This window comes from Triturus cristatus, chromosome 3_1, assembly GCF_964204655.1.
Source record: "Triturus cristatus chromosome 3_1, aTriCri1.1, whole genome shotgun sequence".
NCBI classification, from domain to species: domain Eukaryota; kingdom Metazoa; phylum Chordata; class Amphibia; order Caudata; family Salamandridae; genus Triturus; species Triturus cristatus.
In genome coordinates this window covers 678,470,232-678,487,481 of record NC_140583.1, presented here as the reverse complement: position 1 = coordinate 678,487,481, position 17,250 = coordinate 678,470,232, and the positions used below count along the sequence as shown (strand labels likewise).

Here is a 17,250-nt window from a genome sequence, read left to right as displayed (position 1 = left end):
GGGCTGCAACCAGATAGAAAAAGGAGAGTTTTCTTGTAAAAGTTTTATGTTTCCAGGTCCAAAGTCCAAGTTCAGAAATACTTATGTAGTGCCTACACCAAAGCTGGTTTCCAGGCAGTGATAAGTATAGGCAGTAACCAGGTCACCAAATGTAGAAGCCAACATTTTTATAGCAGCTCTTTTGTTGTCATTTGAGTTACCTTCCATGGCCCTTAAGCTTCCCTAGTTGGTTTCTGTAGGTAGATATGTTGGTTGGAGCTAAATAACTCCCATGGTACGGCTCTGACTTTGCAAAATGGACCACTCCAGATGTTTGAGGGTACTACATGCCAAGCTTATCGCAACTCGTGGGAGCACCAGGAATGCTTGGCAGTCTGTCATGCTCCCGCAAAGGCCCTGATCCTCCAGTGAGGGAAACACATGGACAACTCTCCGGCAGGCACTTCAGTCCCATCGAGGAATCACTGGTACAAAAGACCCATGAGTCTATGAATGAATGAATGAAAAGGGATTTATAAAGCACCATTAAACTGCAGGTTTTAAGGTGCTTCACCTAAGGAACCCCAAAGCCCTATCTGGGAAGCCTCAGAAAGGAAAAGGAATAAAAGAGCCCTAAACTACACAAAAAAAAAGGAAGGAACAACTAATCTAATAAGTCCAAAAATGCAAGTCTACAACATGAAAAGCCAGGCTTATTAAATGTTTTCAAAAGGCGGCATGGATTCAGTCTCTGAGATTTATTTAGGCAAGGTATTCCATAATTTTGCAGCTAACAAAGAGAAGGAGCGAGCACCCCATCTTGTCTTTCAAAATTTCGGGAGTACAACGTTCTTGCCAGAGGCTGATCTCAAATGCCTGGTTGGCTTGTTCCAATGAACGGTGGACCTTGTTGCCAATGCTCCCTTATCATGAAGCACAAGATGCACTATATTAAGTGCCTTGAAAATCATGCACTTTCTAATTGGCAGTCAGTCAAGATTTCAAAGACCTTCTATCATGGAAAGATGTTGACGGATGTTGAGGATGAGCTGCGCAGCCACATTGTGCACCGTCTTAAGTTTATTCAATGAGTCACTACTGGTATTCAGATACATAGCATTACAATAGTGAAGACGTGGGGTGATCAATGCGATAACCATTACTTTGAGAAGTCCCTCAGGAATAAATGGAAAGATCTTCTAGTGGACACTATTAATAAGAAAGTAGCTGGTGGTGGTGCAACTTACCTGTAGATTGAAATTAAGAGAAGTATTCAAGTTAACACCAAGGGTATTAACAAAATCTGAAGGGGAGGGGAGGGGCCCAACATCACTCCAGCCACTAAAGCTGTCACCAGACAGAAGGCTGGACTCCAAAGACCATCACTCCAGTCTTGTTAGCAATTAGTTTAAGGAAGTTCTCCTTCATCCAGCAGATCACCCCAGTCATGCAGCGTTTAAAGCTTTCAGCTGTTTCAGAAAGATTATCGGTGAAGGACACAATGATTTGAGTAGCATTGGTGCATGATATTTCACCAGGGCTGCCAATAGCGTGACATACAAATTGAAAAGAGTGGGGTTAAGTTTGGAGTCCTGTGGGACTCCACAAGGGATATTGAAAGCCTTAGCCCTGAACTGACTGCAGCTACCAATCTGACGTCTCTCAATCAGAAAGGTTACATCAATTTCAACGCTTTGTCGCCCAGCCATACCTGCTAAAGCTGCCCAACCATATGCTAGGGAGACATGGTGCCAAAGGCTGCTGACAAGTCCAGTAGGACTAAGATGGCAGTCCCACCCTGGCCTCCTGTATTATCATCACATCAGTAGTGGCGATGAGAGCTGACTTCGTACTATGGCCACTTCTGAAGCCATTTTGAGAAGGTCCTGGAGATCATGGTCAGTAAGGAACTTGACTAGCTTTTTATTCAGGTGTTTCTCAAGGATTTTTCACAGGGATGAGAAGAAGAGAGATTGGGTGGCAATTCTTCAATTCATCCTGATCTATGTTAGGCTTTTTGGGGAGTGGGATAACTATAGCTTCCTTCCATCCCTCAGGCAAAATGCCACGTCTTAAAGCTTAATTAAAAATAATTTCCAAGAACTCAGCCACAGGATCGGGAGCCAACTGCAAGACTTTTATAGGGCACAGGTCACTGGGAGAACCTGATTTCATCCCCATAAGGATTTATTTCCCCTGAAGCGCTAGCATAGATGGAAACTAACTGGAATTGCATGGCATGGCGAGCACAAAAAACACAATGGATTTTACCAGGATCCCAGACGTGGGCCCCATGCTCGATATGCCACCGAATTTAAGCGAGCCTGGCTGATGAGGGGGTGATACCCCGAAACCAGTCGCAGGGAGCTTGTTTCTGGCCCAGGGAGTACTTGCCTTGGTAGTTCAGGCTAGACAGTTCACATGGGGAGCAGGATCAAGACTGATTTGCATATGGCAGGGTCCAAACTGGAATGGCATGGCGAGCAAAAAAACTATGGATCTAGCCCAGATCTGTGACTGAAAGTGAATGTTTGATTTGTTCAGTATTCCGTCCTTCATCTGTTCTTTTTGCATTTGCCACCCTAAGCGGGAAGGGTATGCCCAGACATGGGTCCTGTGCCTGCTTTGCCACCAGATTCAAGCTAGCCTACCTGATGAGTGGGTGATACCCTGAAACTGGTCCCGGGATGCTTGTTTCTGGTTCACGAAAGAACCTGGCTTGGCAGTTCGGGCTGGACTGTTTCTATGGTGAGCAGAGTCAAGACTGATTTGCATCTAGCTGGGTTCAAACTGGAATGGCATGGCAAACAAAAAAACAATGGATTTAACCCAAACATGTGGCTGGGGGTGAATGTTTGATTTGTTCAGCAGTCCGTCCACCTTCTGTTCTTTTCGCATTTGTCGCCCTAAGTGGGAAGGGTATGCCCAGACATGGTTCCTGTACTCGCTATGCCACCAGATTCAAGCTAGCCTGGCTGATTAAGGGTGGAAACACGAAACCAGTCCCAGGATGCTTGCTTCTGGCCCAGGGAGGACTTGGCTTGGCAGTGTAAGCTGGACTATTCACATGGGTAGCAGGGTCAAGACTGAGGTGCATACAGCTGGGTCCAAACTGGAATGGCAAGTTGAAAAAAAAATGGATTTAACACAGATCTGTGACTGAAGGTGAATGTTTGATTTGTTCAGCATTCTGTCCTTTATCTGTTCTTTTTGCATTTGCCCCCCTAAGTGGGAAGGGTACACCCAGACATGGGTCCTGTGCTTGCTATGCCACCAGATTCAAGCTAGCTTGACTGATGAGGGGTGCTACCCCAAAACTGGTACCAGGACGCTTGTTTATGGTGCAAAGAAGACCTGGCTCAGAAGTTCAGGCTGGACTATTCCCATGATGAGCAGGGTCAAGACTGATTTGCATCTAGCTGGGTTCAAATTGGAATGGCATGGCGAACAAAAAGGCAATGGATTTAACCTAAACATATGACTGGGGTCAATGTTTGATTTGATCAGCATTCCGTCCATCTTCTGTTCTTTTCGCATTTGTCGCCATAAGCGGGAAGGGTATGCCTGGACATGGGTCCTGTGCTTGCTATGCCACCGGATTCAAGCTAGCCTGGCTGACGAGGGGTGATAATGCGAAACCGGGACCAGGATGCTTTCTTCTGGCCCAGGGAGGACTTGGCTTGGCAGTTCAAGCTGGTATACTCACATGGGGAGCAGGGTTAAGACTGAGGTGCATATGGCTGGTTCCAAACTGGAATGGCAAGGTGAGCAAAAAATGATGGATTTAACATAGATCGGTGCCGGGGGGTGAATGTTTGATTTCTTCAACATTTTGTCCAACAACTGTTCTCTTTGAATTTGTCACCCTAAGTGGGAAGGGTGTGCCCAGATGTGGGTCCCGTGCTTGCTTTGGCACCAAATTAAAGCTCGCCTGACTGATGAGGAGTGATACACTGAAACCGGTCCAAGGATGCTTGTTTCTGGTCCAGGAAGGACCTGGGTTGGATGTTCGAGCTCTAGTGTTTCCATGGGAAGCAGGGTCAAGACTGATTTACAGATGGCTGGGTCCAAACTGGAGTGGCATGGCAAGCACAAAAACTATGGATTTAACACAGATCAGTGACTGGGGGTGAATGTTTGATTTGTTAGCATTTCTTCCATCAACTGTTCTCTTTTAATTTGTCGCCCGAAGTGGAAAGGCCATGCCCAGACGTGGGTCCTGTGCTTGCTATGCAACCGAATTAAGCTAGACTGGCTGATGAGGGGTGATACCCAAAAACCGGTCCCAGGAAGCATGTTTCTGGTTCAGGGACGACCTGGCTTGGCAGTTCAGGCTGGAATGTTCCCATGGGGGGCAGGGTCAAGACTGATTTGTATTTGGCTGGGTCCAAACTGGATTGGGATGACAAGCAAAATAAACAATAGATTTAACACAGATCTGTGACTGGGGGTGAATGTTTGATTTGTTCAGCAGTTTGCCCATCAACTGTTCTTTTTTCATTAGTCGCCCGAAGTGGGAAGGGTATGCCCAGAATCGGATCCTACACTTGATATGCCACCAGATTCAAGCTAGCCTGACTGCCATGGGGTATTACCCTGAAACCAGTCCAGGATGCTTGTTTGTGGTCCAGGAAGGACCTGGCTGAGAATTTTGCCTGGAATGCTCCCATGGGGAGCAGGGTCAAAACTCATTTACACATGACTGGGTCCAAACTGAAGAGGCATTGCGAGCAAAAAAAATGATGGATTTAATACAGATCTGTGCCTGAGGGTGAATGTTTGATTTGTTCGGGGGTTTGTCCATCAACTGTTCTTTTTGAATTTGTCGCCAAAGTGGGAAGGGTATGCCCATACATGGGTTCCATGTTCGCTACTCCACCAGATTCAAGGTAACTTGGCTGAAGAGGGTGATACCGCAAAACTTGTCTCAGGATGCTTGTTTCTGTTCCAGGGAGGGCCTGGCTTGGCAGATCGGGCTGGACAGTTCCCATGGGGAGCATGGTGAAGACTGATTTGCATATGGCTGGGTCCAATTTGCAATGGTATGGCGAGCAATAAAACATGGATTTAACCCAGATCTGTGACTGGGGTGAATGTTTGATTTGTTCAGCATCATCTGTTCTTTTTGCATAGATGGGAATGACAGCAGCTGAGCAGCATCACCAGGTAAGTTGTGGCTGAAACCGTCCTCCACATGGGTCATGACCGAGTTAAATTCAGCGTAAATGTTGAGAATCTTATCTCTAAATAATGTAGCCAGAAAGTCACAGAAAGCTTGTGAGACATTGGTCTCTTGCTTACTGGGGGATTAGATACGTTCTTAATCAGTTTGAAAAACTCCTAAGTATAGTTTTTTGCTAAAGTGATTTGAGCTGTAAAATAGGTGGATTTAGCTTTGAAAATCACGGCCTTGAATGTGTCAAGAAGAGCTCTGTGTTTGTTCTGCTCCTTAATATCTAATTTGGTGTGCCATTTCCTCTCCTGCCTACGGCAGAGCTGCCTAAGTTCTCTCAATTCCTCCAATAACCGGGGAGTGTCTTTCAAGGGGCAGACTCGATTCTCTTTTTTGGGGACCTCTCAGCCTGATAGGAGCTGCCTTATCTAAAGCTTTCTCGAGCCACTTAGAAACTGCTTCATCCGGTGGGTCTATGAGCTCGGAATTAACATAGCAAAACAAAGCCACAGGGGCAGTGCTGGGCACAGACTGTGCAGAGAAGTGCAATGGAGAGGTTACCTGGGTCCTACTCAGCATAAACAAGCAGTTTACCTTCTGTTTTAGGATTAACACAGTTTCTTTATCATTCAAGAGTATATAATGGGAATTTTTGAAGGAGAGTACTTGGTGTGTGTACTGAATATGTTATCCACGGCATCCATATATGTCACAAAAAACTTCATCTAATTTCTTGTTATGCTGAACACAGCTGATAAACACAAACTATACCACTGGATGATGTAGCAAGCTATGTAGGCCCATGTAAAAATTCACATGTAATGCACAGTATTCTATAGGCAGTGTAAGACAACATCATTCAAACTGATAGATGTCATATAACGCATATCTTGTAAACTATTAGATCTGCACCTGAAAATAAATACATATTTGATCGCATTTTAAAAGATCAGCTAAACTTTGTAGGATTTCGGGCTCCGTAGGAAAATATCCTTACTTTAGTTAATGGGAAGCGGAGTCCTAATGCCTTTAAATAGTGATATCACTAGTGATATCACATTAATTTGTGATAAACTTTGCTTTTTTTCAGAATACGTGTTTTAAAATTAGGACTGACACCAGAAAAATCAAGGAGAGGGGCATAGAGACATCGAGTGTCAACATGTTCCTGCATCTGCCTAGGCCTGGGCATGAAATTCTGCTCAGCTCGCGGAGTTTGCGGAGGGTTTTTACCACTCTGCGTACCACGCAGAGTTCCGTTAACTCTGCCCAGGCCTAGGACCGGCCTTTATATGGGGCGTGAAGCCTCCAATGTCAGATACTTCAGTTATGATCTTATGGGCAGGTATAGGAATTTACCCTGTCTCCTGAGAATGTACGGGGTTTGGTGGTTTTTAGCGAGTGTGAGGCAGTGCTTTAAATGGAAAAAAATAAGTGCAGGTACTCATTAAAATGAGCTAGAGGTGTGGTGAGTGGGCGGGGCTAGGGGCGGGGCTAAGAGCAAGACATGATGATACTTAACAATTTCTATTATAGTTGCAGCACACACCAAAACACATGATAAATGTGTCTATATAAACAAAGCAGGTTAACTCATTACACAAAATGAAAGAGAAATGCGATAATATGTTAACATTTCCTTTTTTTGCAATAGTTGCACCTTGTTAATGCCATACTGTTAGTTGCTGTTGTTTGGCACAATACTATATATTTTTGAGCACATGAGTAGGAAGAAACTGAAAATAACCCCACTTCGAACCAAAGCTCTTATGGCACAAAGCAAATGAAACAAATCATCACGACCCTCCCCAGAAGATATCTCTTGTCTCTTCCATCGATCTATCCATTCATCCTTTCATCCTACCATTTACCTGCTGATGTCCGCCATTTAACCTTTACACTCTATTGTCTATTCAGTCTTTCATCCATCATTCAGTTTTACCCTTTCACCCCTTTATACCACCCACCCTTTCATCCATCCTCCCTCCCTTTCATTCATCCATCCAATCTTTCACTTATCCACCCATCATCCGCCCTTTTATACACTCATCCACCCTCTTTCACCCATCCATCCATTCACTCATCCATCCATTCATTCACTCATCCATCCATCTATTCATTCATTCACTCATCCATCCATTCATCCATCTATACACCCACCCTTGCTCACTCATCCATCCACTCACTCACTCACCCACCGACCCTCCCTACTACATTATTTATGAACCTTTGTCGCCGAGCAGTTATGTACACACAAAGTGCCACCCATTTTCTTTAAAAATACCTCCTGAGAGTGTCTTGATTCTCTCTTGCTTTTTTCTTACAAATACAGGCATACAAATGCAGGCAAACACACAAACATAAGCAGACACACAAAAGACTCTGATATGTTAAAAGCCATGTTATACTCTTCACCATGGCTTTTTTAATTGCCACTGCCTGGGGACTGCAATGATTCCTGTGTTTGTGCAAATGCAGAGGATAGTGTCAATGTGATTGACAGCACAGGGCCTGAATGGACCCCATAGCTGCCAAGTTTTCAGATTGCTATGGGTGACATTTTCATATTTTCATTGCAATTATGAGTGACATTTCAACGACTATGAGTGACACTTTCTCGCTAGCAAAATTAAGCAATGAAGACGAAGGAATCGTATAAATATCAGAAATGACACCCATTTGAGTATAGCTGCTAATGTTTCATATTGCTAATGTGTGACATTTTCATAGATTCAGTGGATTTACGTGAGTCAGGCAACAACTAGATGTGTAACACTTAGAGTGGCACTTTCTTGCGACCAAAATCATGGAATGAAGTCAATGGAAATAGACAAATATCAGAAATCACACTCATTTGAGCAACAAGGAAGTCAAACTCTGCAGCAGGTGCTTTTGAAGCTATTATTTAATTTCTAAAAAAACTCAGCACCCTCCACTCCAACCTCAGCTTCAGGTGCGGCCAAACCACATGAAACAAAGAGATCTCTGTGACAAAAATAGCAACTCACTGAGCTATCCACATACAATATAGTACAACACTATATGCTTTTTTGAAGGAGGCATATTAACCCTCTACGCTACTTAATGCTGAGAGTGAAAACTGCCAGTAGAGAAAAAACTGACCTCTCTCCAGCGGGAACAATAATCACATGACTTGTCTCTGACTGGGCAAGTCTAACTGTGCTGGGAAAAGAAAGGCTGCTGCTTCGTGGTGCACTGTCGAGCAGGGATGTTAAACACTTTGAACTACTAATAAATCATCAAAACTGCTAGATTAGACAAAACGTAGCGCATTTTTAGCTCAGACAGACAACTCTAGTGTGCCCATTCGCAAGGCCGTATACCATGCTGGAGCCCCCTAATCATTTCCGTAACAAACATTTTAAATGTCAGCAGCAGGAAATTATTGAATTAATATCTGATTGACCTGAATCTCTTTATAGCTGTCAGAACGATCCACCGAGAAGAGCTGCTGGCGCGGCACCGCCGGTATCGCTAGCCTGTCTCTTCTTCAGAGAGTCAGGAAAGTAGGTGCCTCAGAGCAGAAAGCACAAGCGCTCCAGGGGCCTCTTCGATGGCATTGTCTGGGCATTAACCCTCCAATAGAGAGAAAGTATGGGAAGTGTGAGAATCCGCCGCCCTTGCCCCTGATAACATTTCTCTGTTTAAAATATTACCCTGCACTGACATTTCACTACCTGAAGTGCTGTGCTTTGAAATTCACACGAGCACACTAGCAGGTACAATGATTCTCGACCCTGCTCTGTCAAGTACAGCGTGATAGTGAGTACCCGGACATTATTCAAATGAATTCTGCTGAATAGCTCAGCTGGGGCTCAGATCTGGGCTACAGACACGTCCCACTCCTGCTCACCAGCACAGCTAATGAGCCTACCTTTTCATGAGTACCGGTACTCTCTAGGGCAGTAGAGAAGTGCCGGTCCTCAGAGCGATAAATTTAAGAAGTGCTGGTACTCAGTACCGGTGAGTACCGGCCCATTTAAAGCACTGGTGTGAGGGACGGACCATGAGGACGCAGGCCGTGGTTTCATGGGATCGTGGCCTAACCCATACACAACTGCCAGTAAATTAAAGTCTTGCCTTGGCAACTCCGTCGTTCACCTCCCATCCAAATATCACCCACTTTAGTTCCTATTTTCCTGGGGCATTCCATTATATACATATGGCTTATGCAGGTTCCCTGGCTCTGCTGGGTGTGTCATTCAACGTCAGCACTGTGTCCAGGGTGGCCCGATTGTGGTACTTGTTCCGCCTTAATCTTAGGTGGCTGAATGTCCCTGAACATATTTATTTCTAGAAATATAGGAGCATATCAACAACAACCGGCGATAATTATCGCAAAGCACACAGCGCTAGGATAATTATCGCCGGCTAGCATGGATTTTTATCGCTGAGATAGCATGCTATTAGCAACACTTATCTCAAAAGCGATAAAAATCCTAGCGCAAACTGCCTAACATGAGATTATCGCTGGAAACCCAGAGATAATCTCACGAAATGTGGTGTTAGCTTGTTGATAGGGCCTCACAAACTTAGCCATGATATCCACTTTCCATAGGATATCATGGCTAAGTCAGTCCTGAAGCAGGCGTAAGGAAAGTAGCGATAGCAGGGATTATCGCTACTTTTCTTGCCGCTATGCTTCATAGCGTGGAGCTTGATGATAGGAGAAATGACACTTAGCGACATTTCTCCTGTCATGTTAGGTCAGGAACGCCCACTTTGCATCTCATTAGAGATGCAAAGCTGGGCGTTAGGATTCCGTGCGCTATAGCAAGGTTTCCACGCATTAGCGTGACCTTGCTAATTAGGCGTAAAATTTTCTATCGCCTCGTTGCTGATATGCCCCATATATTCTTCAAACAGAGGGCAGTCATGGGAGGGGAACAGCCAGGGCTGCGCTTTGCAGTGGCCCGCAGCGCCACTGCTAAATTTACATTGTAAATAGAAAGCAGCCTGCTTTCCTTATATATTCATGATGAGGCAGTTAATGTCAGGGACCACTAGATGGCGCTAACTTATGGTGCACACAGACTTTGCTTTCCTTTTGAGGGAGGGCCTTGTGCACCAGGGAGGGGTCCCACAAGGACCTAACATGATGCTGGGGAAACGGACGCCCCAAACCTTATGGCAGATTTGAACAACCTGTAAAATTAAGCCCTAATATTACATTAAAGTTTTGAACCACAGCTCAGTCTCTAGAAGGCTTTATAATGTCCACTCCTATTCTGAAGTGCCCTGTGGAGGGGATTCCAATTGCTCACCTAAAGCAAGGTGTTCATACTGAGCTTCCTTCATGCTCCTCGCAGTTTCCGTTTCTGTTTCAAGCCGCACCATCTCTTTGACAATTTTGCTGGCTGCCAGTGCGGCAGCGACACCTTCCTGTCCCTGAAAACATAGGAAGTTTTAGAGCCGACATGACGATATTCAGAGGAGCACTGTGTCTGTCTCCCAAAAATGTGCAGAACAAAAGAAAGTGCCATAAAATCACAGTCAATGTACCTCTTGTGCGTGTCTAGACCAATAGGTGCAACATTTGACTATATATGTTTCAATTAGCCTTAACAAAAGCGATTTAAGTGTGTAGACAGGTGTAGGTACATTGTATATGGAATGTCATTCATAAAAAGAAGTAAAAAATATGAATATGGAATTGCAGCTTTCTACTACATAACATCTGAACCTAGTCACTACAACATTTCGATCTTTATTGAGAAATCTGAGATTATTTACTTTTCCTGTGGAAAACCTGGTCAGTGTGACTGCTCTCCCCCCCGCACAGATCCACCACTAAATGCTGCTCATTGAGCTCTTCTTGCAGGGTGTTCGAGGCCGTCCTCCATCCGTAGGCTCCTGCCTGCACCTCATCCCTGGTGGTCCAGTGGGAGAGCACTCTGCTCTTCTGCTGCTCTGCCTCTCTTGCCTCTTTCCTTTGTGCCCCTTTTCCTCTTTCCTTCGTTCTGCCCTTCTGTAACCTTTCTCCTTTTCACTTCTCACTCTTTCCTTCGTTTTCCCCAGCTGCTGCCGTCCCCGTGACCCCTCCTCCCTCTAGTGTGTCCTTCCCGCTCCCAATCCCGCCTCCGAGCAGACTCACCCTCCCCTATCCCTACTAAATGGCAGCTGGTGCGCGGCCGTGCCGCTGGCACACCGAAGGCATGCCAAAGGCAAGCCCGTCTGCGTCCGTCCGCGACCTGACCGTGACCCAACTGTGACCAGCACCAGGGGCCCTGTTCTTCTGACCAGCCTCCGCTACAACTCCAGCACCCTCCCTGATCTCAACCCCGGACACAACAACAAATGCCAGGTCTCGACGCAAACCAACATCCTGCGGCCCTCTCTCCTGTCTACACTACTGCCGCAACTTCACCCACCCCCGTACTCCAACAGCATCTCCCAACCTACCAGACATCATGGCCCAAAAACCACTCAGCTGCATCCTCCTCAACTTCCATTCCCTACACAAGCACGCCATTGAAATCTGAGACCTCCTCAACACCTACTCGTCTGAAGTTGCCTTCCTCACGGAAACCTGGACCAACGCCAACTCTGCACCCACCATTGCCAAGGCCATTCCCGGCGTATACAAGATCTTGTGCAAGGACCACCCCATCCCATCAGCGTCGTTCACAAAAGCACCCTCCGCATGACCACCCTCACGGACGACACAAAAGACCCATATGGAGCACCTTCACTTACAGATCCAGACCAACCACAAAATGACTCTCCGCTGAACCCTCATCTACAGGCCACTTGGCCCCCGCACTCCCTTTACCAGCGCCATCACTGACCTCATCACACCCCATGCCCTTGCATTCACAGATTCCATCCTACTTGGAGACCTAAACTTCCACCTGGATAACCACGATGACTGAAACACCGCCTCCCTTCTAGAGAACCTCGCCAACATAGGACTGAAACAACTAGTCACCAACCCCACAAACACAGCGGGTTACACACTTGACCCCGTCTTCACCGGAGGAAACAGCGTCTCCTACAGTCACACCCCGGAATCCCTCTAGACAGATCACCACTGCATCCACTTCTCCTTCAAAGAAACCACTGTACACAAGCACGCCCACCACTTCCCCCACAGAAGCTGAAACAAAGTCACAGAAGACCAGCTCACCTCCTCCTTCATCAGCACCCCACAATGACTACGTCAGACACAAACACTGCAGCACGCAACCTCCACCGCTGGATCATGAACTGCGCTGACACACTCTCCCCTCTCAAGAAAGCCACTGGAAGACACATTAAGAAAGCAAGCGGGTTCATCCCTGCACTCAGAGAAGCCAGACGCTCCTGCATATGACCCAAAAAGACATGGAGGAACAACAAAACCCCAGAAATACGCACCAGCTACAAAGCAGCCACATCCGCACACCACCAACTCATCAAATCCAAAAGGAAGAAACCACTCTAAGAGAGAATCCTCACAAAAGCACACTGCACCAAAGAGCTCTTCTCCCTCATCAAGAAATTCGCCAAACCCTGCAGCAAAACAACAGACATCACACCCTCCGAAGACCTCTGCAACAGACTCAGCACCTTCTTCCACCACATGATTAAGATGATCTATGTCAACTTTGACAACCAAGACCAGACCACCTCTCCATTCTGGCTCCCCCCTCATGCGACTTAAACCAACAGACCCTGCTCAAATGGATCCCGCTAACGACAGAAAGCACCTTAAAGACCATGAAAAGCGTCCACGCCGGAGCACCCTCAGACCCCTGGCCACACCACATCTTCCACAGAGCCGCCTCTGCCATTGCACTCGAACTACATCGGACGATCAACTGTTCCTTTGTGACTGCCACCTTCCCCGATGCCTGGAAACATGCCAAAGTCAACGCCCTCATGAAGAAACATTCTGCGGACCCAATGGACCTCGAGAACTTCAGGCCCATCTCCCTGTTTCCATTCGCAGCCAAGGTAATCGAAAAGGCCGTCAACACCCAGCTAGCAAACTTCATTGAAGCCAACAACGTCCTGAACTTCTCCCAATCTGGATTCCGAAGCAACCACAGCACCGAGACCACCCTAATCGCCGTCACCGACGGCATCAGCTCCCTCCTTGATCAGGGTGAAACAGCAGCCCTCATCCTCCTGGACCTCTTGGCTGCATTCTACAATGTCTCCCACTGTACCCTAGCCACCATACTCCATGACATCCATGGTAAGGCCCTTGACTGAATACGCTCCTTCCTCACCAGCAGAACTCAGCCGGTCAGACTTCCTCCCTACCTCTCTGAATCAACAGAGACCAACTGTGAAGTGCCCCAAGCCTCCTCCCTCAGCCTCGCCCTCTTCAACATCTGCATGGCCCCCCTCACAACCATCATCAGGAACCACAGGCTCAACATCGTCTCTTATGCCGACGACATCCAGCTGAACCTCTCCCTCACCAAAGAACCCAACATCACCAAACACAACTTTCAAGAAAAGATGAAAGCCATTGCCACCTGGATGAAGAACAGCTGCCTGAAACGCACCCCAGAAAAGACAGAAGTCCTCATCCTTGGCTCCAGCCACACTACATGGAACGACTCCAGGTGGCCCTCCGCCCTTGGAAATCCCCCCACTTCTACAGACCATGCACGAAACCTTGGCATCATACTAGATTTATCGCTCACAATTAACTGCCAAATCAATGCTGTATCCTCGACCTACTTCAACACCCTCCGCATGGTTCGAAAGACTGAACTGAATCCAACTGAATCCAGAAAAACTGTCACGCACACATTTATCAGCATCAGGCTGGACTACGGCAACACTCTCTGTGCCGGAAACAACAAGGAACTCCTTCACAAACTCCAGACTGTCCAGAACGCCGCAGCCAGACTGATCCTCGACATCCTCTGTCGCAATCACTTCACCCAACACCTCTGTGATCTCTAATGGCTTCCAGTCAAAAGAAGAATAACCTTCAAACTCCTCACCCATGCATACAAGGCCCTTTATAACACTGTACATGCAAACTTGAACTGCCGCCTCTCCTTCCAAGCAGCAAAAAGTCACCTCCGATCAGCCCAGCTCTATCTGGCCACTGTCTCACGTATCAACAAGACCAGAATGGGAGGAAAGTCCTTCTCCTACCTCACAGCCAAAGCCTGGAACACCCCCCTCCACCTCTGACAATCTCCCACATTGCTCAGTTCAGGAAGGACCTCAGGACATGGATCTTCGGATGACCCCAGTACTCAACGGAGCTGCCCCCTCCTACTCCCTGCCCCAGCACCAAGAGACCCTCACGAGGGGTATTTGCGCACCACCAACCCTGATTGATTGATTGAATAAACTTTTCATCCAGTAGAGGAGCATTTTAACATTAATAAATATTTTCTTCCTAGAGGTGCCATGTAAGTGAGTGGTTATAGTGGGGACCTTTTGTGACGGTAGTAAGGCTAGGGTAGAAAGAAATGTGCTTATTTTGATAGTTTGAGATTGGCTACCATGGTCATTACTGAATCACTGTAAGGTGATCTCCTTGGCACGGGCAGCTGCCTTTAGAATCGGAGGATGAACAGCGTCAAACGTTGTAAATAAGCTGAGAATGACCAAGATGTCTTCATGTCAATCTCTAACTGCCCATAATATACAATTATAAATATCGAGCAGAGCCGACTCAGCCCAAAATCTTGAATGAAGGAAGACCAAACTGTGGTTTTGGAGCCCAAAAACTGGACCCTGGCAGGCAACAGGTTTACCAGTACATTTTGGGGGAAACATGTGCACCGCTATGCAATGCAGAATTTCTAAGACCATTTCTTAAGCAGTGTGGATACTAGAGTTCCTTCTTAGGGTAGGAATATACCAGTCCTACTCCAGTGATATAACGATGGAAGTTGTCATAAGTGGTGTAAAACCATCTAATTGGGATGTCGAAACAAGCTTGAGCGGGATTACAGACAAGCAGTAAGAAATGTAGAGGGGCATGGAAACAAATTGATATACAGATAATGTAAGGGACAGGCAAGGATGCAAACAGAAAAATGCACTGACTGACAGGCACACTAACAGAAAGACAAGCACATTGACAGGCAAAGAGAGATAGGTAGCTAGAACAGTGTAACACTTACTAAAACTGCTCAGCAAACAATTGTAAGTCATAATGCTCACCATAGTCCAGAAGTAAGTGGCCATTTTCTGTCGATTTTGAAGAACTGCCCATAAAAACAGGTCTCTCCAAGGATTATCGCTTCTCTGGTTCATATCCAAAATCAATTTCTGTCCACCTAATCGCTTTTTATTCATTTTATCCTGCCAGAAACGTGGAACAATAACTGTAAAATTCGAATTGGTTTTTAAAAGCTTTTCAATTAAATTAAAAATGCATAATCAGAAATCAACATTGACCAACACATAAGTTACATCCAGTACCTCCAAATCCATGAGAGTGTGTGTGAGAGAGAGAGAGAAAGAAAGAGAAGGAGAGAGAGTACGTGTGTGTGTTGCACCACAGAGAGTGAATGCACTCGCAGCACTGGCGCAGTCCAACCAATAGCCCCACCTTCTCTCTTGATTATTGGACCTTTGTAGACTCAAGGCCAGATGTACGACCATCAGGTTTTACGATTTTTGGCAACGCGCAATTTGCGAGTCACAAAACCTGATGTACAACAGTGTCTGAGACACTGTTTGCAATTCCCAAAGGGATTGCAAGGGACCTGCCTCATTAATATTCATGAGGCCGGTCGCAAGTTGCGAGCCATTGCGAATGGCCGGCACTCACAGGGACCACCATGTCTGTAACTGCTTTTTTAAATAAAGCAGTTTTTTTTGTTGGTTTCTTTTTTTAAATGCGGCCTATTTTCCTTAAACGAAAACGGGATGCTTTTCAAAAATAAAAATGAAATGTTTTCTTTTAATGTTTTCGGAGTGGGCAGTGGTCGCCCTGAAAAATGTTGGCATCACCATTAAGAAAGCTGAAGGGTTCGCACAGGGACCCCTTCCTGTTTGTGAATGGCTTACCACCAATTTGAAATTGGTGGTAAACTGCGAATGTTTTGCAACCGCATTCATGGTCGGGAAACATTCCTATATGCCAGTGCGACTCGCTATTAGGAAGGGAAACCCTTGGCACGCCCCTTCGTAATAGCGACTCGCAAACCCTATTTTGCGAGTCTGTAATAGGTTACCAACTTGCAAAATAGGGTTGGTACATTTGGTAAATAAATGTTATCGGTGGGTCGTTTGCGACCAGTAAAATGTGTTAAACATCTGGACCTGAGCCACTGAAGAGATGAGGCAGTGAGGTGGAGGTAGAAGCAGTCACTCAGCTGATGCCTCTCCCTTCTGCCCTTACCTCCTCACAGTCCTCGTGCTGAAGGTGGGTCTTGCTGCAAGTCCTGAATTTCTAGAGCAGCATCCCCTGATCGCAAATGCAATACCAGTGGCAGGGCATTATGTCTCTTCACATTACTGTGGAAGAGAGGCAGATCCCCACCAATATTAAAGTGAAAGGGATGGAAGCGAGCAAGTATGTTTGTGCACATGTGTATATGAGCCTGGGTGCACCTAAGTGCATGTGTGTGTGTAGGAGCGCATGTTAATGAACATGTATGTCTATGTGTATCTGGTCATGTGTATATATGTGATAAGGATTCCCTGAACTTGGTAGCATACAGTGGATTTTTGACATGTTAGGAGCGTAGTAGGCCATTCACCAGAATATGGGGGTGTTGGACTTGGCTTTTTCAGTGGCTTTACTCCCAGACCTTTTGCATTTTGGCCTCCTGTTTTTGACCTTGTTTTTGTTTGTTTTAGGACTCTGGGCAGTTTACCACTGCTATTAAGTGCTAAAGTGCACATGCTCTCCGTGTATATTGTGTTATGATTAGGTTTCCTTGAATGGAGTATTTGATTTACTACTAAGTCCCTAGTACTGTGCATTGTGTGTGCCCAGTGCATGTAAACCAAATACTGCTAGTGGGCCTGCAGCACTGATTGTGCCATCCACACAAGTAGCCTTTCAAAGGGTTTTCAGACCTGCCACTGCAGTGTCTGCGCACAGTTTTGAACTGCCATGTCGACCTGACAAGTGCACTACTTGCCAGGTCCTAACCATCTATTTT

The 17,250-nt window shown here is 46.1% G+C and overlaps 1 protein-coding gene across 1 annotated transcript in view; it reads right to left on the bottom strand.

Annotated features, from left to right (window-relative positions):
* Nucleotides 1–17,250, bottom strand: part of TRPM5 (transient receptor potential cation channel subfamily M member 5) — a 561,392-nt gene that overhangs the window by 330,000 nt on the left and 214,142 nt on the right. Inside the window, exons 11-12 of the mRNA XM_085646171.1 lie at nt 15,296–15,436; nt 10,438–10,561 (exon numbers count right to left, since the gene is read on the bottom strand). Of these exons, the coding sequence (XP_085502297.1) occupies nt 10,438–10,561; nt 15,296–15,436 (265 nt within the window). The remainder of the gene's footprint in view (nt 1–10,437; nt 10,562–15,295; nt 15,437–17,250) is intronic.